This window comes from Siniperca chuatsi, linkage group LG20 (assembly GCF_020085105.1).
Source record: "Siniperca chuatsi isolate FFG_IHB_CAS linkage group LG20, ASM2008510v1, whole genome shotgun sequence".
Classification (NCBI taxonomy): domain Eukaryota; kingdom Metazoa; phylum Chordata; class Actinopteri; order Centrarchiformes; family Sinipercidae; genus Siniperca; species Siniperca chuatsi.
This window is the reverse complement of record NC_058061.1, coordinates 953,321-974,570: the sequence shown is the minus strand read 5'-3', so window position 1 is coordinate 974,570 and position 21,250 is coordinate 953,321. Positions and strand designations below refer to the sequence as shown.

Here is a 21,250-nt window from a genome sequence, read left to right as displayed (position 1 = left end):
CTCCAGATCACTCTCATTCTCAGCAGGTTTAAAGTTTGCTTCAGGTTTCAGTGCTGGTTGATTTGGCGCCCCGTGGTTAATGATGGTAACCAACGAGGCGCAGCTGCTGTGTCTGTTTTAATAAAGAAGTCAGTCAGCAGAAATTACAACCTCCATCTGATTTCATGCTGCACAGCCTGTTCAGCCTGTCGCACAATAAACTGATTTCATGAAAATCTGAAGGATTATAACTTTAAAGTCTGTAGCGTGTTGGTGGACACTAATGTCCCAGGATGCAATGCACCAAGGAAAGGTGTTCTGTTAGTAAAGTCAGACTGAAGTCGCAGTTTGATTGACGTGTTGTATCATTTCCTGTTTGTACAAAAAGTATGTTGATTTTTTTTTGTTTACTAACGACGACAACATTATACGATAAAAATTAGTATTTAATACTTGCTGATGTTTTGTTAAAAAACCAAAGCACCAACAGCAAAAACAGAGTTTAATAATAAATACTGTACAAACGGCAAAAGAATAAAAGTCTCTCTCTCTGCAGCGTTCCCACCTTCCAGGGTCTTCCAGAGGAAACTCTCAGTAAACTGGCTGACGTCATGGAGGAGGTGAGCCTGAAACCACGACACCCCTGCATAGTGGTTTTTATCATGCCCCCCCCCCAGCTTCTGTAACTGGTCACACAGTGAAAAGTACAAAGACTCTGCATTTTTGTCAGTAACTCTTCTTCTGTGGTGGAGTCACACTGTAAACCGTCCAATCAGACTCTCACTTGTGTCTGTTCAGACTCATTATGAAGATGGAGAGTTCATCATCAGACAGGGAGCCAGAGGAGACACCTTCTTCATCATCAGCAAGGGAAAGGTGACGAAACAGCCCATCTCATCCCCTTCACTCGCCCTCTGGTTCATTTCTTCATTGATTATTGTATTGATCTGCTGACTCATCTGATCGTCTGCTAATAACTGTCAATCGCACCTCCTGTCAGGTGAACGTGACCCAGGAGGATTCAGCCAATCAGGAGCCAACGCACCTCAGAGAGCTCACCAGGGGAGACTGGTTTGGAGAGAGAGCGCTGCAGGGGTAAGATCACGTGACCTCTGACCCCGACATCCGAACCCTTAACCCTGAAACCCAAGATTGTATTCCTGAAAACACGAAACCCCCAGCTTCCTGACTTCTGGGTGCAGACTCCTAATCCCTTACTCAAACCGTGACCTCCGGGCGAAAAGCTCGTCCTGACGGTGGCGCCGGAGCAGAGGTCAGGAGGCCACCCTCGGTGGACCTCGATGTAGATCGAGATATTTACACGTTGGACTGAGAGACAAACTCACCCAAACACACTCACACAAATGTGTGTGTGTGTGTGTGTGTGTCCTGTAGTTATTTAGGGTCAAAGGTCGGCAGAGCGGAGTCTGACAGGAAATGAGGTTAACAGGAGAGAAGCAGTTTATTAAAGGTTTGATGAGCCGCTGGCTGGTGTGTGTTTTCATGTACTTCAGTCTTTGTGAGGACCAGCTTGTGGTTCAGACCTGCAGAGTGAGGACGTTTTTGGAAACATACATTATAATTGTATTACTGCGTGACTCAGTTCGGCCTGTCCAGCATGTGTTTCTAACGTGGAATGTGTGAGTTTTGATGGTTATGTACAGGTAACAAGAAATATTATCGTTATAGTATTTGAACCGTCCAACATTGTGGAGAAGCTGTTAGCTCATAATATTATTTTAGTATTGCAGTAGTTTTAACATCGCTGCCTGCCACACAGCCTCACAGTGTTTCTGGACTGGTTAGGAATTTAATTTAGGTTAAAACTGTCTTTATAAATGAATGAATGACATAAAACCCTGTGATAGTGTGTGAACCTTTATTCCAGCCATAGAGCCGCCACGGGGAAACATTATTATTCTTTGCCTTTCTTTTATTTGGGGGATAATCGTGCTTTAAGTTAACTTACCCATGATGCTTTGGAGGATGTAAGCAGGAAGTAAAATGTTGCCAAGGAGTCAGTGAGTTAGCTGTGAGCCTGTATGTGTTCACATGTGGTCAGACTGTCCCGTCAGAGCAGCCGAACCAGCAGTCAGCAGCTCCTGTCTGCAGTGGACCCGTGGACGGACAGACAGCTGTCTCTGGATCACTGTGAGACTGAAGGAAACTTAGAAACAGCAGGATTCTCAGGCAGGTTCTGCAGCCGCTTCTTCTCTGGCGTCTCAGCTGGTTTCTGGAGGTTTATTCTGGACGGACGTCAGAGACGATGACGTCCTCTGAAGTGTGAGTCGCACTGAACGACTCGATGTGAGTTCAGATCTGACGGAGTTAGGACTCTGAGGAGGTTTCTGACTCAGATGAAGGTACCTTAATATCCCCCATGAGCTGCGTCTCACTGCTGCAGCTCCAGCTGCGGACCATGTTGGTGAGCCTGTTGATACACCTGCATGCACCTGTCCCACTCACCTCACGTCTCTGCCTCCAGTTTGAAAACCTCGGATCTAACACTGCGTACTGACGACTGCTGAGGTTTCCAACAGCAGCAAAACGGGTTTGATCTCGTCACATCACAACTAAAAGGTCTCGTTCAGAACCGCTGAGGGGAAAACAAGCATGTAGCATAACGGTGCTAAAAGCCTGGAAGCATCAAACTGACGTGTGTGTTAACACATGTAGCTGTTCAGTACAGTGTCCTCACAAGTACAGCCAGACCAACCTGTGTGAGAGGTTTCCTGTGTATTGACAGATTAACGATGCTCAGCTGATATCTGGTCACGCGTGTCGATCAGAACATGTGTGTTTCTCTCGGTGTGAGCCTGCGATGATGAACAGGAAGCAGCGTCTCCCTGCTGGTCAGCTGACCTCCCGCCGGCCTCACAGCTGCTGCTAATTGGTTTGAAGTGTGTTTCGCTGTCTCCTCAGGGGAGCGCCTTTTACACATCCACTGTCTGCGAGTCTGTGTCCTACACTGCTATCTCTGCGAGGACCGGAGTTTAGAAAGTGAGGACATTTTGTCTTGTCGTCTCTCCTTCGAAGGTGTTCGATGGTCATGGTCAGCTGGCGTGTCCAGTGATTGTAGGGTTGGCGGTTCGATCCCCGGCTCCTCCTGTCCACATGTTGAAGTGTCATTGAGCAACACACTGAACCCAGAGTAGCTCCTGATGGCCGTGTGTGTGTGTGTGTGTGTGTTAATGAGAGGCAATGCTAAGTTAAGTGCTATCCATTCACCATTTATGTGTTGTGTCCTCACAAGTATAGAAGTACAAACATGTGAACGCACTCAGCAGCTGGTGCTAATTTGGCCCAGTTTGATTTATGAGTGTGTGTGTGTGTGTGTGTGTGTGTGTGTCCACAGGGAGGATGTCAGAACAGCCAATGTCATCGCTGCGGAGGCCGTCACCTGCCTGGTCATCGACAGAGAGTAAGACTCACACACACACACACACACACACACACACACACACACACCACCTATATTTCTGTTTGCATTACAACATAAACAGATGTAACGTCGCCGTCAGTCAGCCGTCAGTGAGCACGACCTCACCACCGACCTGTGGGCAGTATAGCGAGCTGTAGGACCGGCGGCGCCCTCTGCAGGCCGATACTGTAAGACACTGCGAGGACCCAGTAAAGTCTGGTGCTGGAACAATCCAGATCCTTCAGGTCCAGAAGCAGGACAACAAAATACAAAAGCAGACTGAACTTCGATCGCTGCCGGTGTTAAATGCCGTGTTTCACTGTGAACTTTAACTGTGGTGAACTTTCAGATCCGTCTTCTTCTCAGCAGCGAGAACTGGACTTTACTGAACTGGACCTGCTGATGGTTTATTTAAAGCTGCCTGCCGCCCCCTGCTGGTCCACTCAGCCAACTGCTCTCTCTGTGTTGTCCTGTGTGTTCAGGCCTTCAGTAGTGTGTTGTCAGGAGCAGCTGTCGGGAAAGGGAAGCAACATAAGACCAGACGGGTTCGGTAAAATAAAGTGACTTATGGCTTAGATCGGCCGTGATAGCTGAGTCTGAGCTCAGAGTTTGACCAGGTGTACCTGACCCTGCTCTCACCTGTCCAACAGCAGAACATCACCTGGTCCGCCCTCCAGGTAGTGATCCTCACAGTGTCATCGTGTCTCAACGTCGGGACTAATCTCACACACACACACACACACACACACACGAAACACTGGAGAGGGCCGGTCACATGGTGCGGGCGCGGCTGCGGCCGTAACGCACGTTTGCGCGGCAGACACGAGTGGATTTCTGAGTGCGGTGTCGCGGCACGCTGCTGACCCACAATGCAACACTCAGCAGAGATTAAGAAAGGGCTGTGATGCAGCAGCTCCTGAGGCATCATGGGAAAAAAACTGAAGAAATAAATCTTTAGCAAAATGTTTTATTCACTATTTTATTTCCTCTTAGTGCGTGAAAGTAGTGTTTGTAGTCGGCGTTCGTGCTGCTGGAACACTTTCAGGGACTTTAGTTTCATTTTATGAATCAGAATCAGAAATACTTTATTGATCCCCGAGGAGAAACTCTTTCGTTCTGATTAATTATTAATAAACGGCAAAGCAACAATCAGCGTTTTCATTATTTAGAGACACATTTTTATTTCATATTCAACAACTGTATTTTATCTGTGATAAGTTTTTTATTTACAGGCAATATTTATGAATTAGATTCTCTTAAAGTCTGCGTGCTGATTGGCTGTTGTCTCTTTCAGCTCATTCAAGCATCTGATTGGTGGACTGGACGACGTTTCAAATAAAGGATACGAGGACGCTGAAGCCAAAGCCAAGTAGGTTTAATGAAACACATTAAATGTATATTACAGGTTCAGGATTTATACGTTCTTTGAGTCTTAATTTAATATAAACTTTACTTCTTTGCATATATTTTCTTTTTGTCAGAATTTCTTCAGCGGCAGACTTTTCATTCACAACGATTAGGCCATTCATTGATTAGTCCATCAACAGGAAATGAATCTGTAAATATTTTGATATTGTAAAAATGCGAAACATTTCAGCATCTGCTGCTTTTCTTTGTCATATATGACAATAAACTGAGTATCTTCATGTTTTGGTTATTTAAACATTAAACATCCAGTTTGAATACATCACCTCCAGCCTTTTTCACTATTTTCTGATATTTTTAGACAAAACGATTAATCAAGAAAATAATCAGCCGATTAATTGATAATGAAAATAATCGATAATCGCAAATGAACAACACAAAAACATAACAGAGACTAAACGCTGACTGCGATGGATTACATCAGCGCTCCTTTAAGCCTCCGTCGTGGAGCTGCCTGCTGGAGCGGCTGTGTGTTTTCCTGTGTGAGTGTTTACAGCAGCAACCGGACCCTCCGTGCTGCTAATAATAGCTGCTGCAGCCGGAGTCACAACCAGGTCACACCGAAGGACACGACTTATTACCTAACACTCATGTACAGCAACCAGCTTCTGCAGAGCCTGTCAGCCCCGCCCCCTGGCAGCTCTGTAACCCCGCCCCCGTCAGATATGTGACCCCGCCCCCTGGTAGCTCTGTAGCCCCGCCCCTGTCAGATTTGTGGCCCCGACCCTGTCAGATATGTGGCCCCGACTATTCTTAGAGTGTTTGTCCCGACTGGCCGGCAGCAGCTACTGTTTCTGCAGAAATCTGATTCCAGTTGGTTTCCAGGAAATAGTCCAATCCCTGTTTGGAGAACCACACACACACACACACTTATAAATCTGCTGGTGGGTTGGGATCGCTGTGTTTTCTTTGGCAAGTGTCAAGATTTTATTTTGACCTGAGATATTGGAGATAAGAGACAAACTAACCGAATATGAAGCTATGTGCCAAACCTAAGAGTCCCAAAATGAAAACCGGAAATGTTCTTTTGAGAGTGAAGGTTATTTTAAAGCCTCACAGGCGTTTTTTGAAACACTTGTTTTTGGCACGTTAATGTGACGATAAAACAGAGTCAAACAATGCTGCTAAGTGTTAAATTAAGTGTATTCAGGGATTTTAAAGCAACACAGAGATATTATCAGCTTCTAAGGTCGTTGTGTGTAAATGTGATCAACCAACTTCCTCGTCCAGCAGACACACAGCAACTCGATCGTCTCATTGACAGTGTCAGTATTTACTGGTGGGGTTCCTCAGGGTTCTAGTCTTGGTCCTTTATACTTTCAACAACAAGCTGATATGTAACATGCCGTGTTATTTGTTTATATTCTCCTACCTAAACAACCAAACAGGAAGTTTGTCAGTGCTCAGTTACAGAGCGACATGACGCTTCATCAGGAGGCGTGTCAGAGTCACGTGACGCTTCATCAGGAGGCGTGTCAGAGTCACATGACACTTCATCAGGAGGCGTGTCAGAGTCACATGACGCTTCATCAGGAGGCGTGTCTGTGTCTCCTGATGGACGTCAGTCCGGTCTTCTCTCTGTCAGCTCTGTGTTTGGTCTCCAGCAGCTGCTGAGGGAAACATCTGGCTCTTCAGCAGCTAGATGCTCCGCTATGTTCAGCAGCTGCTGAGGGAAACATCTGGCTCTTTAGCTGCTAGATGCTCCGCTATGTTCAGCAGCTGCTCTCTGACTGCGTCTGGCTGCTCTCAAAAAATAAGCTTGGTGTTTTCTATTTATATAAATGTATTTACATGTAGAAATGTTGAAAAGTGAGCAGCAGAGAAAATCAGCGAACAAGCAGCTGATAGAGTCGATATCTCTCTGGTGTTTTACCTGCTACCATGGATATAATACAAGCACCATTGCTTACGGTTGTGCAAACTATTAATAAAGGTTTTTTATTCTTTTCTTTTTATTAATTCCTCTGCTGCCATTAAACATAAACCAGCCCAGCAAAATAGCTAATTTATCCAAAGGAAAACATTTAAAAAGGCTGAAATTATCTTTGTCACTACACACATACAGAAATATAACAGAAAAGGTCCTAAAATGAAAATGAAAGTTGTCAGTTAACATTTTGTGACTCGTTAGATACATTCAGGAAAAACGTTTGTTTCTTCATGTTGTAATGTATTACATGTCTCTTAAAGAGAACTTGCTGTTTCAAATGAGTAGAATATAAAAATGTTATTTTTCCAGGAGACGGGCTGTTCAGACTGTTCCCTGTGAAAACTGTGACGACTCTGCTGTTCAATTCATAAAACCTCAGCTTTACATTTCTGGAGAACGTAAAACTATAAACTTAGAACTGTAAAACTAATGACTTGAAACATTAAACACAGACACGTACAGATGCTGAACACCTTCACAGGAAAACTGAGGAAACTCTTTAACTTCCTCATAAATCTTTTGAAGCCTTCGTGTCCTCTGGTTTTGAGGTCGAGACAGTCTGTCCTGCAGTCTGTCTATCTGTTTAATAACTGAGCTACGTTTACTGGGTGAACCTCTGTGCAATGTTTCCACGTGCTAAAAATACCAGCAGCAGCGTCCAGCCGCGGGTCGTCCTCTCAGGTTGGCATTACACCCTGCAGGACTCAGCCGGAGCAGACGTGGCCGAACTTTCAGAGGCTTTCCTCAGTCATAGTTTCAGTTTGAGCGTCCTCCGTTGGACTTTTTCCAAGTCATTCGCCCACAAACTTGGGTTTTCTGGAAATAAACGGCTCTTAGACGTAGAATTTCGTCCAAAATCCATCAAGACTACGAAGAACTTCTGATTTCTTTCGTTTTTGGCGATGCCGTCCACAGAGGCCGCATGTTCTGGATTCTGACGCCGTCCTGCTCGGCTCAGGACCAGCCTCCTTTGTAACCCTATAGCACACAGAGCTGGAGGATCTGGCAACCGCACCGCACCACCGGTCCCACCAGACCAGAACCTCGTACCTGTGCCTCTACCCTCGCCATGTGAACTGGAAATGGAGCTCTTCCTTTGAGACGGCTCTCTTACGGACTCTTTGCAGAACGTTCTCATGAGGACTGAAAACGAGTTTGGGTTTAATATCGATAAGTTTGTTTGCACTTTGGTTTTCGACCGAGAGACCAAATTTTGAAGGAACTCATTCAAGGACTTGATTGTTGTTTTTTGCCTGCACAATAAATAACTAGACCGGCAAGATCATCTGTAGAATTTCAGTTATTTGAGAAAGTCCAACAGTTTCTAACAGTAGCTTTGCCCCAGAAGACTGCTCGGCATTATATCCCTGCAGTAGTTTTATGTTTCAGAATATTTCTAGTGGACTAAAGACTATCGAAGCTCCCTGGCTGAGAAAAGAAAGAGGTGTTTTTCTGATCCGTCTGGTCCCATACTCTAAATAAGTTTGGAGATGAGAGAGTTGTTTCCCGTCCCAGCGAGGCAGCAGAGAGAGCGGATCACCAGCCTCCCTGCTCCTCCGTCCTCCTCCCCCTTCTCCTCCTTCCCCATCACCTCCTTCTCCATCCAGACCTCCAAGAAATTCCCGTTCTTCCACGTGGTCAAATGCTGCAGGTACAGTACGGCGGGCGGCGGGGCAGTCGCCTCTGATTTCACTTTTGAAATCTCTAAATTTGACCATCTCTAGGAAGGTCGGATGGCTTTTAGGTTGAGATACCGAACCTGTACCTGCTCTGCTGCTCGATCTACATGTCTGTGCAAAGTGGTTCGTCTTTCAAAATGTCGCAAAAAATGTTTAAAGTACTATTTTCCTGTGTTCAGTGAAGGCATCCCCTGTGTTTTTATTTCCAGGTACGAGGCAGAGAACGCCTTCTTCTCCAGTCTGAAGCTGAACGACTTCAACATCATCGACACGCTGGGAGTCGGCGGCTTCGGACGCGTCGAGCTGGTACGATCTGGTTGCATAATACAACATCCGGTTACAGATCTGCTGTATGCGACAAATCAGATGCAGGATTTAAGATTTGAGATTGGTTTGAGACCAGTTTCAGGTCAGTTTAAACTTAGTTTTACTTCAGTTTGAGATTACTTTAAGATCGACAGGGTTGACACCAGTTTCAGACCAATTTCTTTTAGTTTGAAGCCAGTTTCCAATCAAGAGGTTTCAGACCAGTTGGATGTTTTGAAACAAATTCACATTTTTGACAATTTCAACAAAAAGTTCAGAAATCAGATTTATTGTCCACACACACACACACACACACACACAGGTGAGTGTGTGTGTGTGTGTGTGTGTGTGTGTGTTCTCAGGTTATTTGCGGTAACTTTCCAGTAAAGTATCAGTGCTGGTAACTGGAAACCAGTCATCATGTGATTCAGAGTCTGACCACGGCTCTTAAAGGGTTCTCTGTGGTTCTGTAAGGAACCAAAATAACCCGGAGAACCGCAGAAATCAGAGCGTGCAGTGTATCTCGTCTCTGTGTTCTCATCATGCTGCAGAACAGTTAGAATTTTTCATCCATAACAAGTTTCTCAGGTATTAAATTATTTTGTCTTAATGAGTTTCTTCACCAGAGCTTCCTTTGCCTCGATTGCAGCTGATTGCATTTTTATTGTTAGTTTGTATTAATCCCCACAGCGCACATGAGGCTTGAGATGGATGGAAAAAGCAAAGGAGGGTGGAATGGGAGGAATGGGAGGAATGGGAGGGTGGTGCATGCAGCTCGGGTTTCTCTGCCGCAGGAGGCGGGGCATGAGGCTACTGAAGGTCGGAGGGGAAGCCCTGCAGAGGGTTTGCCCAAAAACAGGAAGGAATCCCCGCTCAGGGTCTCCCATCATCCCTCTGGAGATATTTTTAGTCGATTAGTCAGAGTGTAACTCTGCCTCGAGGAAAACACTGACCTCTGACCTCCAGACTGCCTGTCTGACCCGAACAGGCAGATATTTCCCATCATATTCAGGCTCAGAGCAACACAATGCATCGTTTGACTTGTTTTTGCACAGCTGGATATGTTACCTTTGTCCAAAACAAAAAGGTTACAGCAAAAATGCGAGCTCCAGCAGCGATGATGATATTTGGCTTCCCCTGCTTTTTAAAGGAACATTTCTCTTTCTTGCTGAGAGTTAGACGTTCAGATTAGCACCAGCAGCCGGTTAGCTTAGCTTAGCATAAAGAAAAAACAAAATCCACCCACCCGCACTTCTAAAGCTCACTGATTAACACGTTATATGTCGTTTGTTTAATCTGTACAAAAATGACACGTAGCCTTATCATCACTATGAAGCTGCCAGGCAACCAGCTGAGACTCCAGGAAGTTACGGCCAAGAAATAGTCCGACACCCCCAATAAAACCGCAACGTGCCATTTTTAAAGTTCAGTATTTGTACAGATGAAACAAACCAGATATAGCGTGCTCATCAGGGAGCTTCAGAGCTGCTGGCAGGTGGATTTTGTTACCTTCGGACAGAGCCAGGCTAGCTGTTTCCAGTCTTTATGCTAAGCTAAGCTAACCAGCTGCTGGCGGTAGCTTCATATTCACCGAACAGACATGAGAGCGGCATCCAGTGGTGTCCAGAAATAGAGGATTGTGTCATGTTCTATTAACGCCACAGTGTGTGTGTGTTCCTATCAGGTGTTTACTAGTCGAATGTCGCTCGGCTAACAGACTTTACAGGATGGTTTAACCGCAGAGACACAGACAGTAGTCATTTGTTTTTCTGACACATAATAAACTGCTGCTCATGTACACAGAGCAGTCCACCAGTAAACACCTCGCATGCCTCAAAACGGTTTTAGCTGGACGATGATGTATTGTTTGGTTTCTGAGAGTTTTACTAACCTTACAGATAATTACCTCATTAACATGCAGTTACTTCAGGTAGGTTTAAGGTTGGAAAAATCCTCTTTTTCCACATTTCCAATATCACATCTAACTCTATACGATGTTTAAACTCGCAGATAAAAGCCTAGTGAAATATTCAAACCCAAGACTCCAAACGCATGAATTCAGCCGCCTAAATACTTGGTATGTTTGGGAACTTTCTAGGATTTAAGGACGCCAGAGAATACTTCCTGCACAGGTAGACATGACTGGATGTTTTTCTTCAGGTGCAGCTGAAGAACGAGGAGGCGAAGACGTTCGCCATGAAGATCCTGAAGAAGCGTCACATCGTCGACACGAGGCAACAGGAACACATCCGCTCCGAGAAACACATCATGACCGAGGCGCACTCTGACTTCATCGTCAGGTCAGTAGAACAATCATCATCATCATCATCATCATCATAAGTTACTTAAATCGAACTCATTGCTTTTCTGTTGTCACTGAACTAAAGCATTAAACACATCTACAGCAGCTGTTAAACCACATCTCAGCGTCTTCATCAGCGCAGAGTTCTGTTTGCTCACGTGACCTAAATATGGTAAATATGGTGTTAACATCTATTTATAATTGCACAATTTCTAAGGTCAAAAATAAACTTTCACACTTAAAATTCATTTTTGTTACAAAAGTAAAACTTTACAAAATCAGAAAAAGTCAGCAGCATTGGTTCCAGTCATCCAGATTTACAAAATAAAGCCCTTTTAATAAAATGTGTTTGCCTTCGGTCCTGGATTTCAAAATAAAAGCTTCATTTAAAAATCTGTGTGCGAAAAAAAATGGTTTGGTTCCTGGCTTTCAAAATTAAAAAAAACATTTTTTTAAACGTGTTTATATTGTCTTTTCTTTTTGCTAAGCACTTTATAAGCATGGTAACAGGATGCCATCGCAGCGCACTGGTGGAAAATATGAATATAATGGGTAAAATAATGTATAAATGTATAAAACATGAACATATAAAATGTGACAACAAATACGAACGTTCTCAGAGAGATGGATGTTTTCCCCGTCAGTTTCTGTTGTGCGTCTCAGGTTCTGATGAAGCTCAACTGTTTGTGTTCAGGTTGTATCGGACGTTTAAAGACAGTAAATATCTGTACATGCTGATGGAGGCCTGTCTGGGAGGAGAGCTGTGGACTATACTGAGAGACAGGTAATCAATTCACACAGTTAGTCAGTCCTCTACGCACAGTTTCATTTGTTTTTATTGTATACTGTTATGATGTATCCTAAAGCTGTTAGCTTTAAGCAGAAATCACAGGTATCAAAGATTTCATCAAGAAAAGCCGAAGTTTTGAGGTTCGTCACTCAGAGTCACTTTTTTAAAACTTTCTTTGATGGATATGTTTATTTTTTTATCAGAAAAAGCAGAAACAACAAGTATATTATTCGTTTAGTTGGAAATGAATCAACAGAAGATTTATCAACGACTATTTTGATAATTGGTTATTCGTTTAAATCATTTTCAATCAAAAACTCAAATATTGTCTGGTGTCAGCTGCTCAAATGTCTCTATATGTTTGTAAACTGAATATCTGTGTTTTGGACTGTTGGTCGGACACAACAAGACATTTGAAGACTCGGGCTCAGAACATACATTAATCAGCAGATTAAATAAGTAATAATAATTGTTTTTTTTAAAGTTAGTTGCAGCCCTAAAAGCAATAAGCAGCAGTAAGTGTTTGCAGACAGAAATAAAGAACTGGAAACCACTAACGTGGATAACTGAACGTAAAGTAAAAGGTGGACGTTTAGTTCAATAAAGGTGAAACCTGAAAGGGATCGAAATGCAGAAAAACAGACCCAGTTTTTTAACTCTGTGTGTTCCAGAGGTTCGTTTGAAGATGCGACCACCAGGTTCTACACGGCCTGTGTGGTCGAAGCTTTCGCCTACCTGCACGCCAAAGGCATCATATACCGAGACCTGAAACCTGAAAACCTCATCCTGGACAGCCGGGGATACGCCAAGCTGGTAATTCCATATTCACTCATGGAATACATTTTACATATCTAACGTGTACGGAAAGTAAGCTAAGCTAAGTAGCTTCCACTTTCTGAGTGTAATACAAACACAGCACGATGGGTCCTCCAAATGTTAGCAGTGCATAACCAACGCTATGAAGACTTGTTGAAAAAGGGGACTTGTATCATCATTCGTAGGATTTACAGTATACAGACGTTTTCCACTCAGGCGTCACGACGGACGTCGGCAGTTGTCAGTCATTGCCATGAGAAACGCCCACTCAGAGGCTCGAAGCTTAAACGCTGTTTCCACAAACGTGTCCAAAAACTTTTCATCGTCTTTTGAAAAATGGGAAAATGTGCACAATAGCCGCAGTATAACTACAGTTTATGTTTTGTTGAACAAAAAGTGAGGAGAATTCAAATCTCAGTTTGGTGATGGCGCTGAACCTGCTCCTCCCAGCCTCCTTCGTTGCGTGGTGATTTCATTAAACACAGATACATTTAGGAATATGCAACATGAAAGCACAAAACTGAAACAATGAAAGTCTTGAAACTAGATTCTGACGTAGGGACCCTGTTCAGGACAAGGCCTCGGGATTAGGACGTAAATCAGGACCCACCTGAAGGCCCCTGTCGGGTCAGCTGATGGCTTCGGTGTTGAATATTACAATTAAATTCTAAACTAAAACTAGTTGACACACAGCAAGTTTGGAGACTTTGGAGTCATTCATCCTCTGGAGAGCAGGAATAGCATCAGATTTAATGGAGATTTTGTCCAGATGGTGGCGCGAGAGGAAAAAGTCAAGAGGTCACCAGAAATATTAGGGTTCATCCTTTCGCGATCAGGAATATCAACAGCAAAGTTAATGGAAATGTCATTTTGTGGTAGTTTTGAAGAAACTTCAAGCTGGAGATGCAGGACGGGAATCGGCAGCAGCCAATGAGAGTTTCACATGATCTAAACGTAAAACTAAAATAAAAATACAGCGAATGTGGAGAGACGTGCTCAATCAGTTTTGTCTTTTCCAGGTGGACTTCGGCTTCGCCAAGAAGATCGGTGTCTGCAAGAAGACGTGGACGTTCTGCGGGACGCCGGAGTACGTCGCTCCGGAGATCATCCTCAACAAGGGTCATGATGTCTCAGCAGACTACTGGTCTCTGGGCATCCTGATGTACGAGCTGCTGACCGGCAGGTGAGGACACAAACAGGAGGGACAGTAGAGTCAAACTGCTGTTGTTCGGTGTCCTACAGTGTCTCTTTGCGTCTCCAGTCCTCCGTTTTCAGGTCCAGATCCAATGAAAACCTACAACATCATCCTCAGAGGCATCGACATGATCGAGTTCCCCAAGAAGATCACCAAGAACGCCGCCAACCTCATCAAGAAGCTCTGCAGGTAGGGGGCGCTGTGTGCCCGAGCAACTCAGATTCACTGTAGAGTCCAAATTCATTGTTTTCATCTCCAAAATCCATGTTTGAACCGTAACTGTTGTTTGTGTCAACAGAGATAATCCCTCGGAGAGACTTGGAAACCTGAAAAACGGAGTCAAAGACATCCAGAAGCACAAGTGAGTGAGTTGAGAGGAAGCTGACACCTGATTGGCTGTTTCAGACCAAAAGTGCACTAAAGTATGTGAACAGGGCTGTCCACATACTTCTGCCATAAAGTATTGTCAGTAATAGTCAATATCAGCTCTCACCTGTCTTTCAGTTGCATTTAAATACAAGATAAAAGTAACGTGTTTCTCTCTGTGTTCAGGTGGTTCGAAGGTTTTAACTGGGAGGGTCTGAGGAAGGGAACTCTGACTCCGCCCATCACACCTGATGTGAGTTGAAATAAACTTTAGATGTTTTTCCTCATAGAGACAGCAAACTCATGTAAGACCCCTGACTGATGAAGGCACTGTGAACGTAGTGAAACACAACAACAAGGTGATATGCATAAAACCGTCTGCCACAGTACGTACAACTTTATTTTGCAATATTATATAACGTGCTGTTGTGCATTTTCTGGTAAATCAGTTGAGAAACGAGCCAAAAGAGAAAAAGCTATATTAGCACAAAGACAGGGGTTACAATCCCACCCCCATATATGACCACATGCTATGCCAGTTTTTAGGCCACATGACGTTCTGAAAGCTAGTAAATGGACCTTTGAGCTTAGACTATGTTGTAACATAACTAAGACTTAAAGATGAGGTATGCAAATCTAATCCAGTACGCATCTTTTTGTCAAATTCAGCAAATATCTCCCGCGGACGTTCAGCTGACTCTCTAGTTTAAGATCTGCTGTTGTTGTGATGTTAGCTACAGCAGCAGGAGAGTTGTGAGCGTCGCTGTCTGGAGCTGCTGTGCTGGCTCTGGGAAACCGTCTCGTCCTCTCTGGCTGTTAGCTTCGCAGCTGCAGCGACAGTTTGCTAACCCGCAACCTAGCTAACGTTAGTCTGCATTACTGTGTCGTTCTATATCATGAACGCATACCTCCAGAATCGCATACCCCGCCTTTAAAGGTAAAGTAACCAAACTGGAACGTCTGTTTTTGGCTTATCCAGTTAAATTAAGAGCTCTGCAAATGAAGTTACTTCAGGCGCCCTGGTGGCCAAGGTGTTTATGGCGCTAACCATGAGCACGGTTCGAGTCTGGCTGGAGACATTTGTTGCATGTCTTTCCCATCTTTCTCTCCCCTCATCTCCTGCCAACTCTCTAATAGTGTCACAAAATGCCCCAAAAATACTTCATAAAATAACACACTTTTAACAGATAGATACTTCGGTATTAATTGTACGGAAATACCGAGTTTAGCTGGCATCAAACAGGTCTTTAAACAGTGTGAAATCTGACAGGGGTGAGCTTTGTTCAGCCTGCGGGTGTTGAAGGTGTTTGACTCCGTGTCGTTCTGTCCAGGTTTCCTCTCAGACCGACACCAGTAACTTCGACAGTTTCCCCGAAGACACAGACGAGCCGCCACCAGACGACAACTCCGGGTGGGATTATGACTTTTAGTCCAGCTTGCATCCAAACACAAAGCCTGGCATCCTACGGCTGGCGGTGAGGTCCACATCTGAGAAGAAGAAGAAGAAGAAGACTTCTCACCAGGCTGAACAAAGACGAACTTCACGTGCCGTTTGGAGGATGTTTTCACCCAGAGCACCTTACTTTGACTTTGCCTGTGTTGTTTTTAAGCGTGGCTGGACCCTGTGGGAATCAAATCCCCAAAGCTTTGTAGACACGTTGTGTCACCGAATGTTGCGAGTGCCGAGTGTGCTGAAGGACTGGAAGCCTCTCACTGATCAAACTGGTCGCGTCCGTCCCGTCTAACTGGAGGAAGCTTGAGCTGCCTGAACACCTGATAGCGGGAAGATGAGGTGACACAAACCACCTGTTCACTCCAACAGTTTGCCCCTGTCTCCAAGACCAGGGCCACTTGTTTATCAGGTCTCTGAGTAGTAAATAGGTCCTAGAAATGTCAGTGTCTTTGAACTTTGGGTATGTTCATCCATCAGCCGCCAGTCACACAGAGTGGGTCTTGCTTTATGTCCCATATCTTGCTGCAATTGCTTATCTAGTCTTTAAGAGCAGGAAATCAGTCCTATGACTCTTACAGTAACACGTACCTGGTCCTTCTTTCCCCCCAGCTCCTCCAGATTTCAGAGAGCTGTCAGAACAGCAGCCTGGAACGTAATCGATCAATCGACAAAAATGTGCCAACGATGCAGAAAAGACATTTTTGCGCTGCCAAGGAGTGACTCGGAGAAATATGAACCCAGAACAACGGCAGCTGAACTTTGGGTATCTTCACCCATCAGCAGTCATTCACCCAGTACCGGCCTTGCTCTATGTTCCATATATTGCTGCAACACTGATTGGACTGATTAGTTAGTGATGACAGCCAGAAACCGGCTGCTGAAACAGTCCGTGAAGCCACCAGAGGCCGAAGCTGGTGAATCTAAAGGGGGTGAAGGGACATTTTGTGGCTAAGTGCTTCCCCCGAGAAACAGACAAGGCCCTGTGTCAAAATGTAGTTTTAGTACCGTAAATATTTCCGTTGACATCGTGCCAACATATCCTTCAGCATATTTGTGTTTAGTCAAATGGACATACTGCAGACCTGCAGCAGGGTAGATATACTGGTTGGTTTCTCGGACTCTGGGCAGATCAGCTTATGGATGGGGGCTCAATGGGGCTCACAGCTCATTTGTGCCTAAGGGCCCCCCTAGTAGGTTAATCCAGCTCCGGCAACACAGGCTGGTGGAAAATAATCAGTTTACCTGTTTCCACAAGCTGATAAGAGGCTTCGAATCGTCCCTTCAGATAACTCATAATGGCCTTTGCTGCTGTCAAGTGTTGATCACTGGCTGACACTTGACCTTTGACCCCTTAGAGGGAGCCCATACTTCATACTACTACTGCTGCCTGTCCTGTGATAGCTGCCGTTTGTGTTTAGCGGTGTGGAGGCGGTCCTGGAGGTCTAACCCTGTGAGCCCAGGTTTGGCTCTCTGAGAGCGGGCTGGAGGGGCGACGGTTGCAGAAGGAATTTGTGGTCCGAGTGACGAACGGACGCCACAAACCACGGGAGGAAAAATGAACTGAAGACTGAACAGACAAACTCGAGGTCACCATGATGCCTTCACTTCTCATTTCATTTTCGGGAACTTCAAATCCAAAGACAGAAAGACAAAAAGTTTGGGTGTAGCAGCGGTGGTCCTCCTCAGCGGACGACGGGGAGGTGATACAAACATTTCTACTTTTAAACTTTCCTTTCTGTCATTCTTTATGTTGTGAATATTTGGGTCAAAGCATGACAGCAGATATTTTGTACATATTTCCAAGACTTTCTTGCCTACACATGTTTGCACACACCCACATATACACTCCACTCTCGCAGACACATGCACGACTTTCCTATCAGCTGTTTGTCAGAAGGCGTTTCGGGGTTGTTCCTGTTTTATGTCTGACGCTCATGATATACTTGCTTTTTAAAAACCTGGTTCCAGATCTCAGAATCACCTCCCGAACTGGGCTGGTGTTGACTCCCTGACGGCTGCTTCCCCACAAGCCAATCAGAGCTTTGTAGGCGGGATTTAGAATAATCTTCCTTTTTGCCAGAGCGAGAAAAGCGGCCAGAGAAATAGTGACGGTGGTGTAAGCCGATTTACAGAAATAACTCTTGAACCATATCACCGAGGTCCATTTAGTAGCTGTTCTGGAGTCGTATCACGCGATCTTCTACCGCAGATGGGGTTTGCCCACTTGTCAAGGAAGAATGAAATCCTCACTTTACAGCCAACATGGCCGACGAGCGCTCAAAAAGAAATCTGAACATCTACAGTTCCATCTGCTGATGAAGCTCATGTGACGCTGAAAGCTCCACAACAGCTACTGAAGGGACCTGATCAGCGATGAATTTTCAGTCTCAAACTCGTCAATCAACGCTTTTCTTTGATCAACATGACGAACGTTGAGTAACTGTTCCCAGCAGTCTGTACCAGCTTCTGTGTCAAATGAAGAGTGAAGCGAAAACAAAATGGACGTTCGGTCAGATCATCAGGCTACGTTTTTCCAGCCCGTTCGTGCGAACGAGCCGCGGCGTTCGCATGCTTTCCTGTGTAGCTGGAGGATTAACTGTCTGGGCCAAATCTTCCCTGGACGACACCAGAATCTCTTCCCGGAGATTTTAAGATTTTAAACCTACACGTTAACTAAACACGGCGAGACTCGAGGAGGTTATCGGACTGTCAAAGTTGAGATCGCGGCAGAAACGCACGACCGGCGCTACGAAGGAACGCAGGAGCTTAAACGGGCTCAAAAGCAAGTATATCTGAAACAGACAAGAAAATGATTAGTCCAGGGTAGTCGGCCATTTTATTAGAAAACCAGAAATTTAGAAATGTTGAGTTGACGTACACGTGCCGTCGTTGAGGTTTGTATTCCTTCCACAAACAAAAAGTTTAACCACAAAAAGTGATTCATCTGTTTTGTATTTGTATTTATATTTTGTGGCCTTTTGTGAAAGCAGCTGATAGTTGTCTCACTTTGGCACGAAGCCTTTGTATTAGCAGTCCGAGTTTGTTGTGACATTTTTGTAACCTGATCGGCGACGTGACTTCGGCGAGGTTCAGCTTCAAAGGAGTAGTTTAACATTTTAGGTCTTCTTCTCTTTGTTTCCGAGAGCGAGATGTTCGCATGGACGTCAGCCTGCGTGTTAAGTGCGGAGATGGAGTCAGGATGCGGTTAGCCTAGCTTAGCATAAAGACTGGCAGCGGGGGGAAACAGCTAGCCTGGTTGCTGGGAACTATTTCTTGGTGGGAAGCCAGTGAGGGATCGCGTCCTCGTTGCCAGGGGGCCGGGATCTCAGGGAACAATCTGAGTCTCAGTGCACCCGCCAACGCTCACTGATTAACGCTCGTATGTACAAAAACTTAACTGAATGCAGAGAAAAGTGGGAATATTGACTTCCCCACCGTTCACCGGCAAACCAGGCGGGTTGGTTTTAATGTTCGGTGGAAACCACGATCAGAGCAAAGGGAGAATGAAAAAGATGTTTGGACCAGAAGGAGAAATGTTCATGTTCATATTGATTCGTAGTGATGATATTTCGTGGTGATGAGTTTGTGTGATGAAGCTCGAGTGTGACTGATTTATTTGTATATACTGGTAATATAGTGCTTTATGATGTCTCAGCTGTTTGCAGATTATTATTATTATTATTATTATTATTATTATTACAGTGGCTGCCATGGTAGCTGAAGAAACCTTCTGACTCTCTCGCTCTGTCTCAGTTCAAAAAGGCTTTATGGGCATGACTGTTAAAAACAAAACAAAACTATTTTGTCAAAGCAGTTTGATCTGTTTAAAAAATAAAAGCTGCGCAAAAAAAAACTGGGCTTTGTTCCTGATTTCAGTTCCTGATGTTTGTGTGCCATGTTCGGGTTTGGTTGCACACGATAAAGCCATCAATGATGCATTTTTTCACACAAATATTTCATAGTTAAATTTGATTAAATGATTTAATTTTAGTATGTGTAGCCCTACTGCACGACTGGTTTCTTCAGCGAGTGCTGGAAGAAGTATTCAGACCCTTTTACTAAAGTAAAAGTAGTAATATCACACAAGTAAAGTTTACTTAATTAAAAGTACAGAAGCATTAGCAACAAAATATACACAAGTACTCGTGCAGAACGACCCATGTTGCAGTTTTCTTACTGGATCATCATTACTGATTAATTCATGGTAGTGTAGTTGAAAATAAATGTAACTGCTTTATACTATAGGCTAGTTTAATCTGTAACAGTGCATCATATTTTACAAACACATCACATGTTTTAGGTGCAAAATCTGATTTTTGAAAGTAGCCTCAGATAAACGTGGTGGAGTAAAAAGTACAATATCTCCCTCTGAGGGAGCATAAGAGTAAAGTGCCTCAGTTACTCTCTACTGTAGCTTTCAGAAGACCCTTCAAACTCGTTCACCTGAGCCCGGACTCGAACCGACAACCTCCCGCACCGCACAGCAAAGACAAGAGACGAGATTTACTGTGACTTTTACTCTACAGGATCTTCCCGGGAGACTTGTGTCCGTATCAGCAGAACTCCGTTTAAAAAACCTGCAAAATAACAACACGGCGCTGATTACCGACCAAATATGCCGAGACATTTATATTCGCCAGTTTTTCAGAATCTGTCGGAGCATCTGCTCTAATTCTGCAAACACATAATCCACCAAAGAACACGTGTTAAAGTATAAATTTAACTCTCTCCGGGTATTCACCCCGCATCCCACCACACACCACCCTGTTTGTCATTAACGTGAAATGGACAGAAAGGGAAAGCAGTCCGGCTGGAGCGACGTCCTCCTCACAAACACCCCTTTCTACAGTTACTGTGGTTTCTTCCTGGTTTCGGCTCCTTTTTACTCATCAACGTCTCACGGAACTTCTGCTGAATTTCGGATGATTTTGAGGGCTTTTGTTTTGTTTTTCGGGGAGGAAGCCTCTCGCTGTCTACCGTGCTGCAGTACCACTCTCCGCCTGAACTGCGCCGGTGCGCCGGCGGGGGCGCTGTTTCACCAAAACACAAATATCAGAGACACCAACAGAAAAAACTTATAAAGGTCTAATATTTTTAAAGAAAATTGAGAACGCTTCACGATCACGCGTGTCATCCTTGCACAGGGCCATGCTAATCTTCTCTGTATCGTTCCCACTTTAGTATGCGTGTTACAGACCGCAACACAGCAGACCAGAGTCCTCGGTGCTGTATTTGAAGCGGGCCAGGCGACCTGCAGTCTGAGCCGCGGTGTCAGCACAGACCGGGACAGTACAGACCACCTGAGTGGAGTCTGAGTCCCGACAAACGCTGCGGTGTGTGTACTGTGACCCCCCCCTTCTTCCGGCCCAGGTCCTGGTCCTGGGTTCTGGTGCGAGCTGGTGAGAGGGATTGTGGGATTTCTATGCAGAGCAGCCGTTACGTCAGAAGAGCCGCTCCTCGCTGAGCATCGTCTACATACACCAAAATATACATAAATTATAATAAATTAAAATTATTAAACACACGAGTAACCAATTAAAGACACACAAATAAACATAAACAAAGAAGAAGACATAACAGCCTTTCTG

At 44.6% G+C, this 21,250-nt stretch overlaps 2 protein-coding genes and 1 non-coding gene across 9 annotated transcripts in view; 2 read left to right on the top strand and 1 right to left on the bottom strand.

Annotated features, from left to right (window-relative positions):
• prkg1b (protein kinase cGMP-dependent 1b) overlaps positions 1–17,604 on the top strand; it is a 49,712-nt gene extending 32,108 nt beyond the window's left edge. For 4 of the 7 annotated variants that reach the window (XM_044178186.1, XM_044178185.1, XM_044178184.1 and 1 more), the window contains 14 exons: positions 536–599; positions 778–855; positions 980–1,074; positions 3,335–3,400; positions 4,695–4,769; positions 8,644–8,740; positions 10,901–11,040; positions 11,737–11,826; positions 12,504–12,645; positions 13,668–13,831; positions 13,910–14,032; positions 14,142–14,204; positions 14,396–14,462; positions 15,541–17,604. In XM_044178186.1, the coding sequence (XP_044034121.1) occupies positions 536–599; positions 778–855; positions 980–1,074; positions 3,335–3,400; positions 4,695–4,769; positions 8,644–8,740; positions 10,901–11,040; positions 11,737–11,826; positions 12,504–12,645; positions 13,668–13,831; positions 13,910–14,032; positions 14,142–14,204; positions 14,396–14,462; positions 15,541–15,639 (1,363 nt within the window). In that variant the 3' untranslated portion in view covers positions 15,640–17,604. Of the gene's footprint in view, positions 1–535; positions 600–777; positions 856–979; positions 1,075–3,334; positions 3,401–4,694; positions 4,770–7,094; positions 8,407–8,643; positions 8,741–10,838; positions 11,041–11,736; positions 11,827–12,503; positions 12,646–13,667; positions 13,832–13,909; positions 14,033–14,141; positions 14,205–14,395; positions 14,463–15,540 lie in introns of those variants that run through there. The other 3 variants (XR_006375913.1, XM_044178188.1, XM_044178189.1) reach the window with 3 other exon arrangements.
• Positions 1–21,250, top strand: part of LOC122867428 (microfibril-associated glycoprotein 4-like) — a 439,962-nt gene that overhangs the window by 240,406 nt on the left and 178,306 nt on the right. The gene's annotated exons all lie outside the window — the stretch shown is intronic.
• LOC122868253 lies at positions 20,762–20,867 on the bottom strand. The gene has a single exon (XR_006376073.1). It is a non-coding gene; the product is annotated as a U6 spliceosomal RNA (small nuclear RNA).